At 34.2% G+C, this 23,881-nt stretch overlaps 1 protein-coding gene across 1 annotated transcript in view; it reads right to left on the bottom strand.

The window, feature by feature from the left end:
- LOC110039435 (transformation/transcription domain-associated protein-like) overlaps positions 1-23,881 on the bottom strand; it is a 167,596-nt gene that overhangs the window by 132,560 nt on the left and 11,155 nt on the right. Inside the window, 4 exon segments of the mRNA XM_020744489.1 lie at positions 16,457-16,525; positions 22,555-22,614; positions 22,720-22,782; positions 23,180-23,275. Coding sequence (XP_020600148.1) covers positions 16,457-16,525; positions 22,555-22,614; positions 22,720-22,782; positions 23,180-23,275 — 288 coding nt within the window.

Genomic DNA, 23,881 nt, shown 5'->3' with positions numbered 1-23,881 from the left:
TCTTAATGCATTAACCCTTTTCATAATTGTCATTAGAAGTCAAACCAAATTTTCTACATTTTTTTTATAAAACTTCATGTTGATTCAATGGTTTTGAGAACAATTATAATTTGTTTGCCCCAACTAAATGCAAGAGAAAAAAAAACAAAGAAAAAAACCGAAGTTCTAGAATTCGTGGTCCTGAAATTTTGACAACCATCAAGCTCCACCCACACACATGGCTTCACGCCAACTGGATGTTGTTAAACAACACATCAGCATTTTTTTTTCTTCTACTTCTTTTAAACGATGTCAAATATTCAGATGGTCCATGTTTATTTTTATAAGAATTAAACAATTTACAAAAAACAACAATTGAGCAATAGATCAACCATTTAAAAAGTCAATAGCTTCATCCAAAATGGATGTGATGATTGTTTACAAGTTAAAATCACAATATGTGGTGCAGTTCTATCCCTTTTCAGAGTTACTTGTACCTAAAAAAATCCTCTCCAAGCCTATCCAACAGTTGCATAGTTACAACTTTTGCAATCAAAGACTATTCTTGTTGTTCAACATCTTATAAGCTACAGTTAATTAAAAAAATGCTAAGCAAACCTTAACATAATAAAAATTAGCCTTTTTCACGATCATATGTAGTTGCATAAGGTGAACTTTCTAGCAAAATTCTATGACAAGCAAAAAAAGTAGAGGGAGAGGGAGAGGGAGAGGGAGAGGGTGAAAATTGCAGGGGGCTTTATACCAAAAATTATTGCATATATTCACCGTACGCAAAACTGTGTGCGGTCGCCCAATTAAAACTCCTACCCCAAAAGGTGTATGGCAGTGGGCCCAATTTTAAAAATTTGAAAATTTTTAAAATTAATATTAATTATGTGGCGTTTTTCCATTGGAGGCCGTACCTATGGCCTCCAAATGGAAAAATCACTCGGCTTTATACAGCCTAAACATTTGTCATCATTTATTTTTATTTTTAATTATGTTGTTTGTAGCTTTTCTTTGTATATTTACCAAAATTTCTTAATAAGTCACAATCATCCATCTAACGTTAACTGCTTGACTCTTCCTAAACCGATTTGGCTCAAACTTTTTTTATCCAACAATGGTATATAGTTTTCAGCGAAATATATATTTTCTAGAAACTTAACATAGTTACGAAGCTAACAAATTATTCAAAAGTATATCCACCACAACGATGGTTAAAGAGATGACACATGCCAGACCCGTTCAGTTAAAAGCATTAAAAAAATTGAATGACCAAGGTATAGAACGGCACCAAGCTCAAGACAGCACTTATTGAAGGTGGAACCAATGCGAACATTTGGTGTGACCTTAATCAAGAATTTTATACACACACACACATTATTTTGCTAACACTTACAAATTACAATGCTTTAGGTGGGATCAACCTCTATCGACCTTGATACAAGTACCAAAATTTGATCATATCAGGTGCCAAAGATAAACAACGGATGCAACATCGCATAAAAACTTAAAATGCTACAATTAAAACTAACTAAAACATCACCCATTTGCAGAACAAGGTGCACGGATGCATCAAAAACATAAAAAATATCAAGCAACGACTTGCATGATTAATCGATTAGAAGACAATAAAGTCGGAGGATAGCGGATGCGACATTGTGCAAATCAAACTTGAAATGTCATCATCGCACTCAAAACCACGCAAATTTTGACTGCTACAAAACAAACTGCACTACCATTCCTAGAGCATCAAAATTTAAAGATCCTTACACAATCAATTAAATTGAAAAATAATGAAGACAATGAAAGACAAACGTAGCGCAGTGTGGACTCCGAAAATTGCCACACCCAAGACTCTTTGTGTTGTTGAGAATTATTGTGTTTGGTATTCCGGGTCAAATTTTTAGATGGCATATTGGATTGTAGATAAAACACTACTCAAAGATTTTACACCCTCCTTTTGCAAGAAATTTTATATCTGGGGCTCGAGGTTTCCCATTAGTTCAATATCCTATGGTTAAGTATCCCCTCCCGATAATGAAAAGCACTTTCGATTAAGGCTATTTGTTAAGAACTAAGTATTCAACTTATAGTTGCAGTAGACTTAGGGTTCAAATTGAGTCAAAATGAATTGCGGGAAAATTATGACAAACCCGATCAAGATTTCATGGTTCCATCGTCTCGAGTCATCGTGGTCTCTGAACTATTTATTTAGAGAAGAAAATCAACCAAACATGACTGAAGAATCCTTGTCAGCAATCATGGGTTGCATTGTCTGAGGGACTCTTGTAAATTTAGTATAGATGTTTGTCTGTGAGGATAATATAAAGTTCACTTTAATTAAGATAAAGTTTTATGTCAATCAATTATACACTTATGGTTTACAACTCAAAAAGTAGAAAACCGTTGGAAAACATAAGGGCTAAGACCATGGTTATAGTATAATGGTATCATTTTGTAGCAACCACCTGGTCAGAGACTCTGATCATAACTATTATTTTGCGATGTCATTTGGCAGAAAAAATACGACAGAGAACTCGAATCACGTCCTTACTAATGTGAGATTATTTTGAGTCAATATAGTGATACATCATTTGATATGACATTCACTCTTTGTGACGAAGTTATCAATATTACTCTCAACAATCTGTTGTGAAGGGTGGACAGATTTTACTTTTAGTTTCAAGTGATTGATTTTAACTTAAATATTCTAGTTTGTTGCTCCGAGAATTTGATTTGAATATCTAAATTTGAGATTTGGCCCCTCCGATTGATATTTTCTGTCAAAACTACCATAACTGGGGAAATGCCTAGTTGATTTTAACTTGTCAACTTTACATTTTACTTGTAAAAGGTTGGAATTAATTTTAGCAAATGATTGCATACGAACCTTGTCGTCTTTGTTTTGCTTATAGAAGATCTGATTCATAGTTTATATAATTTAATTTTATTCCTATATTCCATTGAACTTAATTTTGAAAATAGACACCTGAGTTGAAAATCTTCTATCAAGTCGGTCATCATCAGGGATGTGATTGTTTAATTTGAACTCTATCAACTTTATATCTCGATTGTAAAGAATTGGGTTTAATATGAAAGCATTTGTATATGAACCTTATCAACTCTATCATGATCACATAAAACTAGATTCCTATTTATATATTGTTTGAGATTATTCAATTCTAATTTAAAATTTAATTTTTAAAAATAGAACATTTTCGGTTGAAACCTTCTATCAATTTGGTCATCACTGGAGATTTAATTGCTTGAATTTGAACCCTATCAACTTTACATCTAGCTTGTAAAGGATCAGGTTTAATAGTAACCTATAATTGAACATGAACCTTGTCAACTCTATCTTATAGATGATTAGGTTCATAGATTATATCGTTTAAGTTTATTCAAGTATACTTTGAAAATAGACTCACCTAGTTGAAATCTTCTATCAATTCGATCATCATCAAGGATTTTAATATTTAAAACGCATATGCTTGAAATTGATTTGAAATTTGACAATTGAATGTCTATAAATGTTAGTTTTGTCGACTCCAGTCCTTATGAGGAGGATGATCATACTAGATGATTTAGACTTATAAATTTTTAAAAATGTGATTTAGATATTATTAAACTTAATAGACTCTTCAACTCCAATCCTCAGAAGGAGAAGGATCAGACAGTTAAGTGGGACTTACGACTATGTTCTATAGACAAGGTAGCTCGTTTGAGAGCGTGCATAGTTAGATAATCTTGGATTTGATTTTTAAAACATAAAGGATCTTTAATCCAAAATAATCATAGATTTTTTCTAAATAATTTGGCAAGCTTATGAAAACAAAAACTATTTAAATGAACATTTTACCTTAACCCGAGCAGCATTCAAAAGTCATTTGAGTTTGGGCATTTAGTCAATTTAGTGGAGCACATGCAGGTATTTTTAATTTCACATATTTGGCTAGTTTAGATAAATTTGCATCTTAAAACAATTTGTACGATTTTAAAATATAAATTGAATCAAGAATTGCTCTAAAAGACATCTATAAGACTTAAATTTAAAGAAATTTATCCTATTTGAATGAATTTAATGGTGCATGCATGATTTCACCTTAAACTTTTGAAATATCACCTTATGTTCGCTTGCAAAGGTATTGTGAAGCTGCTTAAAAGTTAATTTGAAAAGCCCCACATTTGAATTATTTTCAACCTTTAAGAGCCTAAATTTGAATTTTAAAAGCTCAAAATCCAAATTATTTTTAAACCCTAAGAGCTAGAACTTAAAAGCCCAAATTCAAAATACTTCTAAGCGCGAAGAACCTCAACTTAAAAATCCAAATTCAAGTTATTTTTCAAGTTCACATATTCCAAAATTGTTAGTTATTTTCAAGTCCAAATCACCCAAAATTGTGGCAACCTCCTAACATACACCGTCGTTAGGGGCATTGCGAAGAGTGTCAGCCTACCCAACTATATTAAAAGACTCGACATGCATTTCCCCGATCATGTACTTAACTTTCCCTGAACATTACTTAATTCATTGACAAGTACTCCCAATTTTTAGAACAAGTACTTAAAAATTTGCCCACACTTTTGTAAAAATTTCTCCAAATGAATATTAAATTTTTCATGGACGATACTCAATTACCTCTACATCTAATCGAATTTCATCGAATGGATAATTTCAAAAGTTTTCCTTTTTCCCCTTTTATTACTTCTTGAGCACGATTATGTGATGTTACGAAGAAGTGAAATAAAAATAGAATTTTTGATTTTTTTGAAGAAGCGTAGAGGAAGTGTTTTGGGTTCAACTCGGGTGCAAGGGTGTGACTGTGGAGACAGAGAGATGCGACAGACGAAATGAGGGCTAGAGTTGCGTGTGCATAGAAAGAAACGATAAGAGGAAGGGGGCTTCAAATTTGTTGTGTGGAGTGGCAGGAAAGGTTTAGACGAGCTTGATGCAATAAATGAGATGGGGAAAGACGTGTGACATTAGAAGGAAGAGGCGCTCTGTCGTGTGAAACATAAGAAAGGCAGAGGGTCTCTAGCATAGGTTCAATCTGTGGTTCGAGCAAAAGGAGAAAAGGTTGGGAGTTTTGAAGGACTTTGTTTGATGTGATCCCTTCCTTGGATTGCTTGCTAGCATTAATCGTGATTGTATTGCAATTGAGAGGGTGAAAAACTAAAAAAATTTGAAGGCATGTCGATGAAACTAAAAAAAAACTTAATAACTATGTTATCCAACGCTCGATGGCGGCCAAAAGACTACACATGTTCTAGACAAGCTTGATCATCAAGGATGAAAGAAAGCAATAATTGGTAGGGTTACAAAAAAAAAAATTATCATTTGCAAATAGCTCGTTTGGCTTGCTAGGAAGCTTGTATTAAATTTGTTCATTAAGTGAATTGATATTAAACAATATGTGTGTGTGTGTGTAGCACTTTTTATATTTATAAATTGATTAGTGGTTCACATCTGGCTCAAATGCAAATGAGTAAAATACAAACACGAAGTTCACAAACAATTTCATACATAAGTCAATTTCAAACAAATGAAAATTTTGACGAGCCAAGCACAACCACAAGACAAACTAGCTTAAACTTAGTTTGTTTACTCCCCCACATAACCTGGGTCCAAAACAAAAAAAAAACACAAAAGAGGTAAAATTTTAGCTAGGTAAAATATATAATAGATTTAGAAGGTGGTCTTTGTTGAAGCCAAATAAAATATGTAAAGATTGTCTTCATATAATGGTGTAGTTTTTGGGAGGAGAAAAATAATTATTCCTCTTGGATTTCTTGAGACTCGATTACACCACCATATTAGGAAAGCCAAAGAATCCTCATGCTAGAAAAAGGAAATATAAATTACTAACAATAACTAATCCTAAAAGTATAAACTTAAAAATAGAAATAAAAAATAAAGGATACCAAAAGGAGAAAATTTCCCCCCCCCCCCCCCCCCCCCTCCCCCCAAAAAAGTGGGAGGATATATATCTATCATGCCCAACTTGTTTACAAGAAACTCAAAATTAGGCCAGAGAAGTCCTATGGTGAAGATATCTGCTATTTGTTGCATTATCGGAGTGAATGGTATGCAAATAGCTCCATAATCAATCTTCTTTGTATGAAGTCTTCAATGTCCAAATGTTTTGTGTGATCATGTTGCACTAGATTATTTTGCAATACTTAGGGTAGCTTTATTGTCGTAGTACAACTTCATTTGCATGTTTATCGGCGTTTATAACTCTTCAAGAATTCTCTTCAATCATAACATCTCACATACTCAAGTAGTCATAGCTTGATATTCTACCTCGGCACTACTCCTTGCCACCACATTTTATTTCTTACTCCGTCATCTAACCAGATTACCCCAGCATAAGTACAAATGCGGACATCAATCTCCTGTCAACAACTGAGTCTATCCAGTCTGCATTGGTGCATGCCTCTATGATTTGTTGTGTGGTCTTCTGAAAGAGTAAACCTTTATCTGGTGTACTTTTTAGAAATCCAAGAATAATGTAACAGCTTCAAAATATTTCTCAGATGGCGAATGCATAAGTTGACTTACCAAACATACAGTAAAAGACGATATATGGCCGTGTATGTGATAAGTATATCAACTTTCCCACCAACTTTTGATATCGAGATATATTCACTGGGTCACCCTCCTCATCTCCTAGTTTGTGATTGTGATGAATTAGAGTGTATCAGACCTACAACCACTCATCTTTGTTTCCTTTAAAAGATCAAGAACATACTTTTATTAGGAAACAACAATATTTTTCTTCGATCAAGCAAGCTCCTTTGCAAGGAAATATCCAAGAGATCCTAAGCCATTTGTCGCACAAAAGTAATCAAAGGGAAGTCTCCAGTCGATTCAATTCATATAATCTCCGGTAAAAATTATATCGTCCACATACCCAATCAGTATGAATATATTCCCATTCTTTGAATGTCAGAAGAGCATTGCATGTTCTCTTTGCCCTGGAGTATACCCCTGACCTTCAACAAACAGTGTAAATTTATCAAATCACGCTACTTCAACAATATAAGATTTTTAGTTTACACACTTGTGCTCGTGTACACTTCATTCTCCAAGTCCCCATTGAGAAATATATTTTTTATATCCAACTGTTGTACAGGTCAATCCAGATTAGCTGCAACTGCAAGAGAACTTTTATAGAGTTTAGTTTTGAATATATCTACATAATCAACGTCAAAAGTTTTAGTGAATCTATTGGCAACCGGTTGAGTAGTGTGCATTCTAGAGAGACATCAAAATTATACAAGTGTAAACACTCATTTGCATCTGATAGTTTTCTTCTCTCTAAGTAGAACAACCAATTCTTACGTGTCATTTTTTCCCAATGCTTTCATTTGCTCAATCTCCTTCCACTTAGGAACTTTCAGAATCTTGCATAGTATTAGAAATCCCTATACAAGAAAATTGTGGGATAAAAGCCTGAAAAAATGAATGAGGGATTTTCGTGGGACATATAATGAGACAATGGATGTTGGGTGCAAGACTTCACCCACATACAAACAACAATGAGATGGTTGGAATCATTAGATTTAGGAATAGAGTTAGAATTGGGTTCAATACTAAAAGACTAGGCACTCAAAGATTAAGTTGGCTGATCATGAAGTAATGACTTACTGAGAACATTACTTGAAGAATTCATAGGTTATAGGCAATGAATGGATTCATACGCTTTCTTTTGAGTTGTCCTTTGTTACCTCTTTGTTAGTTATTATAGGATTATGAACATCAGAGTAAAAAGAGTAATTGGTATATAAATTTGGGGAGGAAAAGGCGCACGATAATGTTTGGCAAAACTGAAAGACCTCACATTGGAAACATGGCAAATTTTTATTTTGAAATCAACTGGAAACAAGAATTTTAAATGTTAGAAATGAGGATAGACCTAACCTATAATGTCATAGCATAATATTATTTTCATTGGAAACAAAAAAAGAATTTAAATAAGTACTTCGATATTATCTATTCATATCAAATATATTGTCAAAATAATAGAATCCATTCTTTTACTTGACACTGTCAATCATTATCCCAGGGGTTAATTCTTGAAACTCACAACGAGAATAGTAGAAATTAATTTGACACTGATAATTAAAAATAATTTTCCTGGAGGAGAATAACTTACAAGACAGATTATGAACATGGACCACATCACGAAGTGTTAACAACAACGTGAATTTGATAGTTCATATCTTAGTAATTTTGACTATTTTATTGTCTGCACAAAGTCCATAAGATAATAATTTATGGACAACCGGTCATATGATCAGTTGACTCATAATCAATTATCCAAAAATAAATAAAATTAAACTTAACACATAAATTCAGTGGCTAGAGAATTATCCTTTTATATTAAATAGTAAGACGGAGCCAATGACAATTTTGGTGATTGAAATAGTGCAAGTACTGTAATTGTTCTTTGGTGAAGACTATTGCATCCAAGTTGATAGAAAGGTTTTAAGTTCCATCAGCAAAGGTTTCATAGGCCCGATCTTCACGTTTAGATTTTGGTTTCCAATTTGTGGATTAAACATGAATCATTCGGCATGTTTCCTTCATATGTCATGATTTTTGCAATACTCGCACCATAGGTAGGTCGAAGAGGTTTCCAAATTCATGGAATCAGTAGAAATTGTATAAAGTCTTTGGGTGTCATCATTGTCAACTTGTACGACATAATCGAAATCGGCATGAGAAAACTCGCGACAAGCGGCTATCATAAGAGCAAAAAACACAATCAGGGAGAAAAGAACAAAACTTTGTTCGGGCTCGGTCTTCAATCACAGATTCGATCATTGGTACGCGCTTCAATCACGGGTCTGATCGAGAAGGAATTTCAATGGTGTGTTCGATTGTAATGGAAAGCGGAACCACGAGGAGCTCATTCTTCAACCGCGCCTTCAAAGTGTCTTCTAGTGGTGACAGCAAGTCACCAGCAGATTCTTTGGCAGGCTAACGCTTTGCAAACATCCTCACGGCCGTGTTTTCCTCACAGGGAGATCCATACTGTGAATTCGGACATGCATGGAAAAGTTAGTAGCTTCAATTGTGAGTTGTGTCTATGAAAAAAATATAGTTGTGCGTAGCGTCTACGACCGCCTTGAAAAAGAAGACATCGGCTTGGTGAGTAGCACCTACAACATATTCGAAGAAAACAACGGGTTCGAATCATGAGTTTCGTCGGGATGGAAAATCAGATCAAGCTTCCATGGAAGATGCATGATTAGAGAAAAGACAAGGGATGCCTTGGGTTTCAAAATGCAATGATCTGATCATTTTCTGCCCATATGGCTTAATGGCGACTGTATCGAGAGTTTCTAAACGATACGATAGACTCGTTTCCTTCCCAGTGAGCTCTAACTGTGATTGTCTCGTTAGAGGTTTCCAAACGATGTGATCCAACTGTTGCCTTCTCAGTGAGCTATAATCGAGGTTGTATCGAAAAAAAGGTACGAAGATAATGGAATTGGGCGAATCCGAGAAAAGCAGAAGTCGCGCAACAGACCCCGAACTATGAACTCGATGAGATTAGGTCGACGTGTAGAGGGCAAAGATGGGCTCTGATTACCACGCATTTTTTTGGGAATAGGAAAAATAATTATTCTTCCTCAATTTCCTGTGACTCGATTACAAGATAAATAATAAGGGAAAGCCACCATATTAAGAAAGCATAAAATCCCCGTGATAGAATAAGGAAATAAAAATTATCTAAAATAGCTAATCCTAAAGTTGAAACAACTAAAAATAGAAGATACCAAAAGGGAAATTTTTCTAAAATTCTAATAAATGGCTTCTCGCCTAGTAGTTTGTTTTCTATTTTATTATTTTTTTCTTCTATCCCCGCACATTTACCATTAAGATTTAAGAAATAGATGAGGCAGGTGAAACAACGTCGCATGCTCGATTCTTGGCACCGAGCAAGTGAAGGGGCCACGCAATGAAGACGTGGCCAAAATTGCAAGGATTTATTATATCATACATCATGATGACCACTCTCGATCAAATATAGAACTTGACAAAGAGAGATACAATTCAAGTGATTGAATCAATCATCATCATCTATTTTGAAACCTTGTCCATCAAATAGAAACTATAATAAACTTGATCACAAGAACAATCCAAACATGCCATAGCAAACAATTCTTGACTCTATGTGATCTAGTAAATTAAAACATTTTATTTTCACATAAGCATATCAAAATAATTCATTTCTTTAACTACTAAAAAATATCACAAAGTTCACAAAAATAAAAATAAACAAATAACATATGCTTCATTTTAATATTGATTATAAGATTTAGAATTATTTTTTTCTTATTTTATACTTATTTCCTTGGATTGGATTTATTTAATTTCCTATTTTATGTTATTTTAATCTCCAAAATAATTCAATTGATTAATTGGAGATATTAGGAGTTATGTCCTTCATTTCATATTATTTCATATTTATCGTCTTTCCTATTTTAGGATTCATGTAAGGGTTATTTAGAACCTCCTTCATATCAATGAAATTCTACTTAATTCTACATTATTTTGAATTTCAACATTATATCAGAAACAGATTTTGTACCCTAGCCACTAATCGTCCTTTGAGAGGCCTCGGACTCCCTTCCTGCCATTGTCCTTATGGGAAGGGACTCCTCTTCGCGTCGGCTCTCTCCGTTAGAATGTAATCTACATGTCCTCCCTTGTTGTGATCAGAAAGTTGCGGCCCACAAGACTCTGCGGACAGCGACTCTTAAGTTTGATGGCCTTCAGACAAGAAGAGTCGAACAAATTGCGCTCAGCGGAAGCGGCAAGTAGCAATCCATCAACGGGAGTTGCGACCTACGCACAGAAGGAACCAACAAAAGCAACTTTCTCTCTCAAGTGGAAATCCCCAAACCTGTCGCTCCTTTCTCCATGACTCGACCTGCGCCTACAGGGCGACAGAGTGAGCCAACGAGAGCAATTGTCTTTCTAGTGGAAATTCGTAGGCTCCTTTCTCCACAACCCGACCTGCATTTCTCCCGTGGAAATCCCAGTGTTGCAGCGTGGGGGACGCAGAAACTCCAATCTTGTATGGGCAGACCTCCCTCGACTACTCGTAGGGGAAATCACGTGTTTGGTTCACCTGCAGATTGTTCACCCACATCTGCTCCTACCGGTTCTCTCCCGTGCAGCCATCTCCACCCGACTTCCCTGATTTTATGCAAGTCCTTACCACTGAAGGTGTAGCTGTCCTACCACTTTCCTTGCAAGTCCTAATTGTTTTTTGGATCCTGCTCCCAGCGGCAGTCCGGCTTTTTGGTGTCCAACAATACGGCTTATTTCCTGCAGTTCCCTAGATATCCAGCAGTTCTGCTTCCCTGATTTTATGTGGATCCTTACCAATAGATATGCATTTGCCCCGCAGTCATCCTTGCAAATCTTTTCCAATGTTTTTTTGGCTCCTACTCCCTACAGTAGTTTGACTTCCCTGATTTCGCGTAGTGTCTCGTCCTCGAGGCCGCAACAGCACAATCCTTACTAGCGGCATATTTTGTACCCTTCTTTCTCATTCCAATAACAGTTCAATTGTGGTAATTTGATGGTGTAGTGAGGGCGTTGAATGGATATATTACCAGGCAGGGGGAATGTCAGTGATGGCCTCAGACCAACTTTCTATACAACCATTGCAGTGGTTTATTTAGTGCAGGTATTTCTATGACAGCTTGTGCGGAGGAAGCCCACTCAAGTTATTATCGTCCTGTCTAAGATAATATTTGCAGGTGAGTCTTTTCGTGCTACCCTTGGTTTCATTTTTTGCAATGGAAGGTTTTTTTCTTAATGTTGCAACGCTTTCCTGTTGAATCGAAAGAAAGACGCAAGGAATTGCATGAAGTTGGATATGTGGCAACCATATGCTTTAGTTGTTTCTTGATTAGATGCATCATGATGTGCTTCAATGCATTTGACAAAGCTACAACCTCCACCAAAATTCTTGCTGCAAGAGGCCCTCCTCCGAAGCATTTTCCTGCATCAGACCCTCCTCTGAAATTTTTTTCTGCATCAAGCCTTTCTCCAGAATCTTTCTGCAGCTGACCCTCCTCTGAAGTTTTTTCTTGTATAAAGCCCTCCAAAACTTTCACTGCAGCGGGCCCTTCACCTGAATTCTTCCTGTAGCATATCGTTGTATGAAACCTTTTCCTACAGTGAGGCCTGCCTCCTAAGTTTTTTTATCTGTAAGTCATACCCTACACTTTTTCTAGTTGGTTGTTTACTCCCCTGCAAACTTCTCTAAAGCATTACCTGCAGAAGTCTTTTGTCTACCTACAGATAATGCAGGACTTGCAGTCAAAGACAATCACAGTTATCTACTTCCCTGTAAAATCCCCTGCAGCATTCCTCGTAAGAGTTTTTCGTCTACCAACAGACACTGCAGGAACTGCAATCGCTGTCATCTACTTCCCTGCAAATTCCCCAGCAGCATTACCTGTAGGAGTCTTCCACCTACCTACAGACAATGCAGAAATTGCAGTCAAAGACAACCGCAATACGAGATGAAGACTTCAAGTTCTGTCTCTCAGGATCTTCTCTCCCATTGATATTTTCAAATCCAAGTTGAACATGGATTTTAACCATGTTTCAACTTAAAAGGGAGTGTTAGAAGTTATATTAAAAAATAATTTATTTCTATAAAAAGTTATGAGGAATAAATTATTTCCTTAGATTAAGAATTATTTCATTTCTAATTTTATATTTATTTCCTTGGATTGGATTTATTCTATTTCTTAATTTAGGCATTCCTATTTTATGTAATTTCTTTTATCTCCAAAATAATTAAATTGATTAATTGGAGATATTATGAGTTATATCATTCCCTTCATATTATTTCATTTTTATTGTCATTCATATTCTAGAATTCATGTAAGGGTTATTTATAACTCATTTCATAGCAATGAATTTCTATTTAATTTCGCATTATTCTGAATTTCAACGCTAAGCATAAAAAATTAAAAATGTAGATTCAAATCGCAATCCTCATTTAAGCACAAACATGACATTCACTCTACATAATTCAACATCCACAGTAATACATGTGAGCTATAAGGCTGAATAAAATAAATAATTCTAAAACAAAATTTAAATGTTGAAGGGTGGGACACAATATGATAAGCTACCCATAAAATTTTGTCTGTATCCCTAAGACCAAAGTCCGACAAGGCTTCACCTTCAAATGAATTATTGAGGTACCAGTTTAAAGAAGGTTTTCTAAACAAATAAATTTACAATTGAGCACTCAACCGCATAAGACAATTATTTTTGTTTTACATTTGCATAAGGCCTTTAACGTTTTTTAGAAAAAATTTCATTTCTAAAATACAAACTCATGAGAAACCTATAAGGAACAATCACAAGTCCAATCTCACAGACCTCATCTACTTGACAGGTTAGAGTAGGCAAGTTTAGTAATGCATAGAATGTTAAATGGCCTCAAATAATATAAAGTCATGACAAATTCGATCATTAGCAAGTAAGCGGAATTGAAAAGTTCTAATGCGACAAAATGAAATCATTCAAATACTCCATGATAAGCATGGCTTAGCGTACAACATAACCAAATGGATCTATTTTTAAAAATCAAGTTATATTTAAAAAAATAAAAACCTCAAGTAACTTACCAATTATGATGGGCATAATCATCATAAATTATAACTGAAGGGGATCATGGTCAAAACAAAGCTCTCAAATTAAATACACAAATATCTCAAGCATCATATCCTCATAATGAGCATGATCTTTGTTGATCATATCCAGAAGGGTTTATTTCAAAAATCAAGCCCTTAAATGGCAAAATCATGTGTTTTCAAACATTAAACCCCTATTGATGGTCTTGATGTGAGTGACTCTCAATTGCATCAGATCATTATCATTAAAATGCTCTTAAATGTAAAGCAAATATTTTGGGCTCAAATTCCAATAAAATACAAAAATATCAAAAATTCAAAATGGTTTTGTAAAGAACAATAATATTCAAATGAAAATCATTACCCTAAGCTTAAAGCAACCAGTCATTCAACCTTTATACCTCAAGTCACAAAAAGCCAAACGTCATATTGAACTACTTCTATGATCACTCTCAACAATCTCATGTCAGTAAACGTGACACTAGTCCTCTAAACTCTATGATCATCCTCAAAAATATATGGGAAATCGTTCATCACAAAGTGACCCTTTTAAATTTATAATCACAGTAAAAGCCTAAAAACTCACCGATGGCTTAAATCTCCTAAATGATAAATTATAGAATGTACATGATATGGAACAAAGCATTCTATTAGCTAAGATAATCTTCAGATTATCCCCTTAAACAGACATCCACTTTAGGTTAACAAAATCTCATAGGAAATCATAACACATTTCTGTTAATAAAGATCCTTCAATCAGGTTAGATCAACTATATCTATTAAAAAGACCAGGGTTTGTGATAAATTTCCCCGTCATTTGTAAGTTAAAGGTGGTAAATTTTCTTAATTTAAAATCATAATCAATGTCATTATATGCTAAGCATTTATTGCTTGCTAATCTACCTTAATCAAAAGTTCTCTATCATGGCCATAAAGGGTAACTAGCCATACCTAGAGCCATATTATGAAGTCATCACAAAATGTAAACGAAAGCTCTTGATAGTGCTTAAAAATTCAATGTATTTTGAAAATTTGACCCATAACCAAACTCTCTTAAATAACTTGTACACTGATTTTTGAAGCCCACAACAAAGAGCAACTAAACTGAGATATTTATCAAAGTAAAGAAAGAGGACCTAAAAAATTTAACAAGAAAATAAATTTCTTAAAATATAATCAAACTACTTGAGTACATTAGCCAGAAAGGAAGAACTACTGAAAATAAAAATGTATCAATAGCAAGTTGAAAACTACAAAAGAATGTTGAGCTACAAATATATATCAAAGGGCAAAATAAATTCAAGATGATTGAATGTGATGATAATGAATTTGGTGCAACGCAAAATTAACCTGGCATTTTCCAATCGTAGAAAAATGTATCCAACCATTTATTGTAAGCCTCACAATATGAATGCAAAATGCATCAAAACCTCAAAATGACTGCAAGTGGCCATGTTACACAAGTCAAGTAAAAGAGTTGATTTACACAAAAATGGAGAAAAAATCAAAGCTCACGAGAAAAGAGAGTTTATGAGAAAAATTTGACCCACATAAGGTGGCAACCAAAAATTAACAGGCGCAACAAAATTTATGAGGGAGCATCAATGCATTTAAATTATTATTAGTGTTTAATTAAATTAATTTACAAAATGGTGTTATATATATATATATATATATATATATATATATATATAGTAAACAGAATTACATCTCTTTTATATGTAGAAAGGAAAATTCAAATAGCTGGATCTCAAAATTGTTCTTACACCAGCCCTACTAAAAGATCTTCTCAATTGTTTTGCATTTTGCCGCTAAAAGATAATCAATGGCCTCAGTTATATAAGAGAAGCAATCAATTTGCAAATACATAAGAAAAGGTAGAAACATGTACTCCAAAGGCAACTTTCACATCAAAGATTCCATTAACACCAATTCCTCATTATTGGCATTTTATAGCAAACATGTGGCACAATGCTGCCTAAAATTTCAAGCAACTTTCATATTGACAACTACTTGCACGCTCCGGTCTGAAATATAGACTGCAAAACAGTAATAGAAAGATACAACACACAATTTTTTTTTTAAGATAGATTACCTCAAACATACCCCCACCAAACCACCCACCAAGTTCGCCTCTTCCTTTTAACTAGAATATGAATAAATATTCAATCAAACTAAAGTATAAAATATATTAACTTAATATCTTATTAATCAATTAAAACTAATTATTAAATTATTTTTTTAATTAAAACCAAAAAAGCACTTCTGTCCCCCAAAAATCACCCCTTCCGACTTCTCTATCTGAACCATTGACGCTCAGAAAGTGCAAAATTGGCTAGCGTTCTCTATGAAGAAGCATAAATAGCAGCACTGGGATCATGGCCTTCGAAACTCATCTCTCTCCCCAATATGCAACCCTCAACAGCGATGAAGTGAGGAGTCACACCAGAGCTCAATGAAGAAGCAACAAAGAGAGTAGGAAAAAATTGTTTGAGAACTGTAAGATAAATTTAGCCAATTACAGGATTTATGTTAGGCTAAATCCCGCCTTACAGCCGTTACCAGACAGCCCGTAAGGCTTTCCAATCCATTCTATTAGACTTCTTCTAAACATTAATATCAGTAAGTTTTCATTCTACTAAATGTTAAAAAAAGAAATGGAATCATAAAAGTAGTAATAATATGAATATTGAAAAGATGGATAAAACATTTAATACTATAAGCCGTTTTAGAAAACAGCAGAAGTAGCCACTCTATTTTCAAACTATCAAAAATAACTCATGGTTACCTGCATTGGAACTTCTAGTTTTAATCTTAAGATGGAGCGTTCTTTGCCTTCCTCGCCTTCTTCTACTAGCTATGTAATTGAGAATTAAAAAAAATGTCAGTACAGAAATACTTGCCACAGTATACTTCAAAATGAAGAAAAATTGAAACTAGTTTGTCTTGGTCGCAGCAATGTAGCCAATTGGGTTAAGTGAAATTATTTCTAATATTATCTATCTATTGTGAAATGTAAATTATTATAATAGATAAATCCAATTGCAAAAGAATTAATTTAATATGACTTGAATTTGGCATAAGTTTTAAAAGTCTAAAAACCGTTTCTAAATTAAGCTTAAAACTTAACTATTAAACAAAAACTAAATTGCAAGGTCAATTATATCATAGTGCTTCAGAAAAGATGACTCTTGAATGTATAATACAGTAGTTCATTGTCGACATTTTCTTGGTAAATGTTAAATATTCATAAAAAATCATTTAGCAAGAAAAAAGGGCTAACGTCATTAATATTGATTAGGAAGAAGGACAAGATAGCAAATTACTAGATTTTGTTAATTCCAACATCATAAAAATTCATCATCGTAGCACTATCCCAACTATTTAAGACGGGTTTTACCAGCCATATTTTTAATTTATTCTTGTTGAGCACAACATGGACGTTTAATTCTATTTTGCACAAGCCATTTTGCACATGTTTTAGTCGTATTATCGTAGTCCAAAATCCTAATTCATTCACATTTATTCCGACTACACAAGTCATTTTGCACACGTTTTAGTCGTATTATCGTAGTCCAAAATCCTAATCCATTCACATTTATTCCATCTACACATTTTATTGATTCTTTTGCCCTTGTTACACATTCTCAAACAAAGCCAGCACCTACCCGACTCGCCTTCAATAGCATTGCATTACTATCACTTTCATCACTTTCATCACTTTCATCATCCGCAGTGTCTTCAACGTCATTAGAATTGTAGCCCTCCATCTGATAACATTCTTACGATTGTTTTAAAAAACAATAAAAAAGAATCACATCATTAGATTTGTAGCCCTCCATCTCATAGCATTCTTACACGTGCTTTAAAAAACAATAAAAAAGAATCACAACATAGAGACAAAAAGCTAAATTCCTAGCACGTAATAACAAGGGCCTAGGCAACGTCTTAGTGATGGCAAAAATTTGGGAAATATTTGAGATATTGGGGCCTTGACTCACCTTGTTCAGTTTGCCTTTGATACCCTTCAAGAAGGGGAACGTTTGTAATCAACACAATGGATGCTTTCAATAACGAGTTATAAAGGCAGTTCTCCACAAAAAATGCTGAAAGAGAGGCACGTCGCCACATATGAAGACTTGAGCAGTTTGAAAATATTCGGGACAATATCAGGAACTTCACCAACCGTGTAATTGAAATCTCTGACATGACGGACAACAAAAATTCCCACTTTTTCTTCATGGATAGGCTACAAACATGAGTAAAGGTAGAGTTTAAGTGTAATGGCGTACAAGATCTTGCTAGCAACATTGCTATTGTTGAAAGCCTTGTTGATTATTCTGGCCAAAAAGAATTATACAAGTCCAAATAGAAGAAGGATGGCAACAACAAAGGTGACAAGGCCAAGCAGAAAAAGAACTTGGATCAATCTGTTTTAAGGTGAGGTTGTTTCTTATGAAGTGGTCCTAATTGACAAATGAATGTCAAAAAACAAAGGCTCTAAACGCACTGACTATTAACATTAAAGAGAAAGGAGCAAATAACACAAAGATGCCATGCCAAAGGAGTAGCCAAAGAAGGTGCCACCAAGAAGAGAAATTGATCATCAGATTGAGCTAAAGCCAGAGAACAAGCTGCTAACAATGTGCCCTTATCGCATGGAACCTCCTCAATTAGCAGAACTAAAGAGGCAATTGAAGAAGCTATTGGAAACAGGGTTCATCCAACCCTCTAAATCACTAATTGGAGCCCCGGTCCTATTTGAGAAGAATAAAGATGGATCACTACGCAAGTGCATCTTCTACAAGGCCCTCAATAAAATCACAGTGAAGAATTAGTATCATATTCCATTGATCTTTAACCTATTTGATCAATTGGACGAAGGTTGCTGCTTCTCAAAGTTGGACATTTGTTCAGGCTACTACCAAGTACAGATAGTTGAAAGAGATGAGCCAAAAACTACATGTGTCATAGGGTATGATTCTTAAGATTTCTTAGTTATGTCATTTGTCAGTTGTTCATGTTCGGCTTGAGCTTGTGTCGAGCTTTCATATATTGTTCTAGCTTGACTTGCTTAAAATTTTTAATGTTTGAACTTGATTGATTTGTTTATGACAAGTGAAAGAGTATTTATATGAGCTAATCAACGAGCTAAAAATTTAAAAGAGTATCAAAATTTTTATATAAATATTCAATAAATAATTTTACAAATATGATCGCACCTATTAATTTATTGCCTGTAAACTCTGTAAAAAAGAAAAACAACTCATAAACTATGATCTAAGGATGTAATCTCTCATAATTTAGCATGATCATACTCAAACTTTCATGTTTGCACCCAACTCTCACATTTATACATAGGAATTGGTTTTCCCATAGTGATATGCAATTATCATTTCGCTAGTTTCCTAAAAAATTTTGTAGATGTATCTCATGTTGAGTTGTTGCACCATCCTTATTCTTAATCACTAACAGCTTAAGATTTTGTATGTTTCGGGCGAAACCGAGAGACATGAAACAGTGAGAGGCTAGAGGTAAAGTAAGTTATGCGAGGGTTTAAAAATAATCGCAAGAAAAATTTCATACATACCAAATAAATTTTATATATTTTCACATCTAACACCTTCACTTTAATAAAATAAATATATAATTAATAATTAATCAAAAAATATTTTTGCCATGATAATACATAACTATTAAATCTATAATCAAATAAATTTTAGCTAATTAAATTTTATTTAAATAATATATCATATATAAAACTAATTATCATTGAACCTAATATCGAGTATTTAACGAGTTAGTTGTTGAACAACAAACGAGTTTGTTCGTGAATATAAATGAACAAGTTCGGCCATATTCATGTTTCGTTCATTTAAGTTTCGAGCTTTTAAAAATTGTCCAAGCTTGTTTGTTTATTAATTTGAATGAACATTATCAAGTCTTAATTGAGTTGAGTTCGAGTTGTTCATCGAGTGATTAGTTCATTTGCAGCCCTAAACAAAACACTACAATTAAGGAAAGTATTAACATTTTTTTAAGAAAACGAGCTATATGCAAAAATAAAATAAAAATGCTCCTTCACCACATCAGAAGTGGAGTTCTTAGGGCACAAAATAAAATGCTCCAAGTTGATGTGATGAATAATAAGGTATGCATTATTCAAGATTGAGAACCACCCACAAAAGTATACAAGTTACAATCCTTTCAGGTCATAGTGTTGCTCTTACTCAAAAAGGGTCTCCATCGTCCTTGAAAGTAGGAAGCTGAATGAAACCAAAAGACTTTACACAATATAAGAAAAGAAATGATCACAATCATTGACTGCCTTAGAACATGGCAACACTACTAGCTTGGTTCAAGATTTGTGATTTTGACTGACAACATTGCCAAACACAAAAGAAATTGGTTCAAAACAAGCAAAATATTACAACTTCTTAGCTAAATTCAATCATGCCGTAATCATCAACTGCCTTAGAACATGGCAATACTACCAGCTTGGGTCAAGATTTGTGATTTTGACTGACAAAATTGCCAAACACAGAAGAAATTGGTTTGAAACAAGTAAAATGGCAGGACTTCTTATAGCTAAATTCAATTGTCATAAAATAAAAACCAAGAAGGGCGAATGTAATAGCTGATGCATTGAGTCAAAAAGTAGAATTAGCAAGCCTATTGCAAGTATTAGCTCGCTTACATGTAAGATCTACAAATAAAGGTTGGCTCAAAGCTTCATTGCCTTGATCAATCAGGGCAAAACCAGTAGATTTTGGCAAGAGGAAGACCTCCTCTTACCAGGTGCAGAAAAAATATATGTGCAAAGATGGGGAAATCTAAGAAATGAGTTATTAAAGAGTGTCATGACTCCTAGGCAAAACAGCCATGAATGAAACACAAATTTGCTCTTTTAAAGTCGACTCGCCGTGGACCAAGGATGCAAGGTAAAATCGAAGAGTACGTGTGAACTTGCTTGTTTGCAGCAAGACAAGCCAGTGACAACCCAAGGGATTGTTGGAACCATTACCCATACAAGGTTGAGGTGAATAGATTCAACAAACATGCAACCTTCCCCAACTGACTGTACAGCCAAAAATGATGTCAGGTTATATTCCCTCACAACGAAATTAAGTTACAAGGAGTTACCCATAACATTATTAGTGAACAAGATCCTACCTTAATTAGAAGATTATGAATAGAACAGTTCAAAATATTAGGATCAAAATTAAACTTCCATACAAAATTTCACCCTAAATGTGAAAGAAAAACTGAGTGAGTCAATGCTTTACAGGAGTGATATCACATTATGTAGTTCAAACAATCGCAATTGGGTTAAAGTTCAATTGCAAATTGAAGCAACAAATAAGAGTTCCTTCGAGATCATGGTGCAACATCCACTAACAACTCTATCACTAGCCACTCACATTGAAGGAAAGAGTTCAATTACATTTGGACTTGCGAAAGCATGTCATGAGAAAATTGAATTAGCTTGAGTAGCACTACAAAAGGCTGCAATAAGGATGAAAAACTGGAAAGATAAAAAGATAAGACATGTGGAGTTCTATCACAGCACTACAAGTTATTTAAAATGGTGCACAAAGAAGAAGTGTATAAATATGGACCTTCTAAAATAGTGAGACGGGTGGGAAAGTTTTCCTACAAGCTCCATCTCCCTCCAAATTGAAGATTCATCCGACTTTCATGTAAGCATATTAAAATCATTTCATAAAAATAAAGAAGATCAAATAAGAAGAATCTCTAAGGGGGCACCAACAGCGATGATCACTTCCTTCGACAAAGTAGATGAAATACATGCTATCCAAATCATTCCTCAACGAGTGCCCAATTATAAAGATAACTTCATCAAATGGAAGGAACTATCTAACATAGAGTCTAGTTGGGGATCAAAAGAAGAATTATGACAATTCGAAGACAATTTTCAACACTAGAATCAAGAAGGCGTGATAAGAGCATCATAGATTTAGGTAAGGGAGAATGCCACGCTCCACTTGATATATATATATATATATATATGATTAACCTCTTTTTTAGAGGCTAGCAAGAAGCTTCTAGAATGTACTGGAACAATCCACCATGATCCAGAAAGCTCCAAAAGATTTCAGATCTTGGAAGACTATATATACTCTAGAAATACTATGGAGTCTTTAAAACTCTCCAGACACTTTAGATGCATAGGAATAATATAGGATGCTCTACAATTTTCTGCACTTAAAAACCCCTATTGTAAATCTAGAAAGTTCTATAAGGAGGATGAAGACCTCTAAATAGAAACCCCCATCTCATTTGTAATCCATTTAGGAATTGTAGCCAATCTTCGTAGCCTTGTAAACTTCCTTAAGTGCAATTAAATCTTATTTTCTCTTTTGATGTTTAAGTCCTTTAAGTCTTCAGACATTCTAGCATAAGATTAGTGGATATATATAGACTTTCTTAGTGCTTGGACAGTGCTAAGACAGCACAATTAACTTCAAGAAAGTTAGTCCGTGACACTTGGGTAGCGTATGGCTAAAGGGGGGTGTTGGTATTATGACAATATCAGGTAGGTTTCCAGTACAGGGAAAATTAAGGATATTCTTCCCCTTACTAGTTTTCTTTTTTTTTTTATTCAACTATTTTTCAATATATAGGCCGCCATAGCCAATCAATAATCCAATAAAAGGATTATTTGTTAGCACTATGTAGTCTAAAAAACACATCATATTCATGAACAACATATGAAACAGCATAAATTAAAGCATGAAATAATAGAAAAGAAACACAGTGCAGTAATAAAAATATAGCACTTAACTGAAGATTAGTATTACAGATAAAAAATAAAACATTTTGACAATTTTTTTTATAAAAAAATCTTTTTAACAAATAATTTACCTGAGGAACGATGCGCTTTAAAGTGCCATATCGCCCTACAAAAGCATCCAAAATGCGGCCCTAGAAACGAGTAAATGCCCAGATGAACATGCTTATTAATTGATGTTTGGTACTGGAAACCATAAATAGATTATGGGACTTGAACGTGATAAAAAAATAGTGTACCAGTAGAACACGGGCATCATCCATAGTTTGTTGGTCAACACCTTTCTCATATATAGGCTCCACCTAAGAACAAAAAAACCATGGGATTTTCAAATAACAGCATCTGAATGCTATTAAATAGCGTTGAAGTAATCAATTGCATTCTCCTAGATACTTTCAGTGCAATAGTATTTCTACGATATCTCTTAAAGAAAATATGCAGTATGGCAGAAAATAGTACCAAAAAACTGCAACAATACAGATACATATCTAAAATGTCGAATAACAGCAAAATGTTAAATGGTAACCTGACAAGACGAGGTCCTGCTATCAAAAACTAAACCAATTTGAAGAAATCCCACCAGCGCTAATGTATTTCAAGTAAATGTTTCAGGGTGCAGGAACTCAGTAAATCACCATGCAGCATAATACTTAGACAGCATTATCAAATTCTACTATATGAAAATGACTAGAGCGTTACCAGATTCAACATCAGCCGAGCACAGGTTGTATGTACGACAATGGTCAAAGATGAATCGTGCATGTTTCTTGAGAACAAGTAGATAATACAGGACAGCTGCATGAAACATGAAAGTGGAAAGAGTTATAAATCCTACAAGCAGTGTGCAGCAACAAATAATATTTTGGCAAAGCCCGAAGGCAACAAATAAAATTTTAAACAATTAAAAGTAGAAACTTGAAGAGGAAGAAAATTTTCAAACTTTTTATCTAACAAAGAAAAACTAAAAGCAACTGTAACGGGCATACAGCACCTTTAATAAATCAAATATCCAGATGACATATGCAATTGGAGCAATTATAACTGCTGTCAACGCAATACTGCAAGCTAAACTAGAATATAAAGCACAGCACAATTCTTCATAATATGAGAATCTTTACTTTGAGCGCCGGTATATGTAGGTTCAGTCTTCAACCAGCAGCAAAGCATCCAATAATGTAAAGAAAAGAATGCATCGTCCACTGATTTACTATGCAAATCACAAATCTTCCAACAATAAATAATAAATAAAACACTAGCACAAGCCATGCTACAAATACTTTCAGCATAAACCATGTTGACAAAAGCACCCTCTTTAAACATGTTATTGGGCAAAGTAAGATATCTTCCAAATTGATAAATAGATTTTCTTAATTAATTTCAATAAAAACTTAAGGTAGGGAA

The sequence above is a fragment of the Phalaenopsis equestris genome, unplaced genomic scaffold, assembly GCF_001263595.1.
Source record: "Phalaenopsis equestris unplaced genomic scaffold, ASM126359v1 Scaffold000002, whole genome shotgun sequence".
NCBI lineage: Eukaryota > Viridiplantae > Streptophyta > Magnoliopsida > Asparagales > Orchidaceae > Phalaenopsis > Phalaenopsis equestris.
This window is presented reverse-complemented; position numbering and strand designations above follow the sequence as displayed.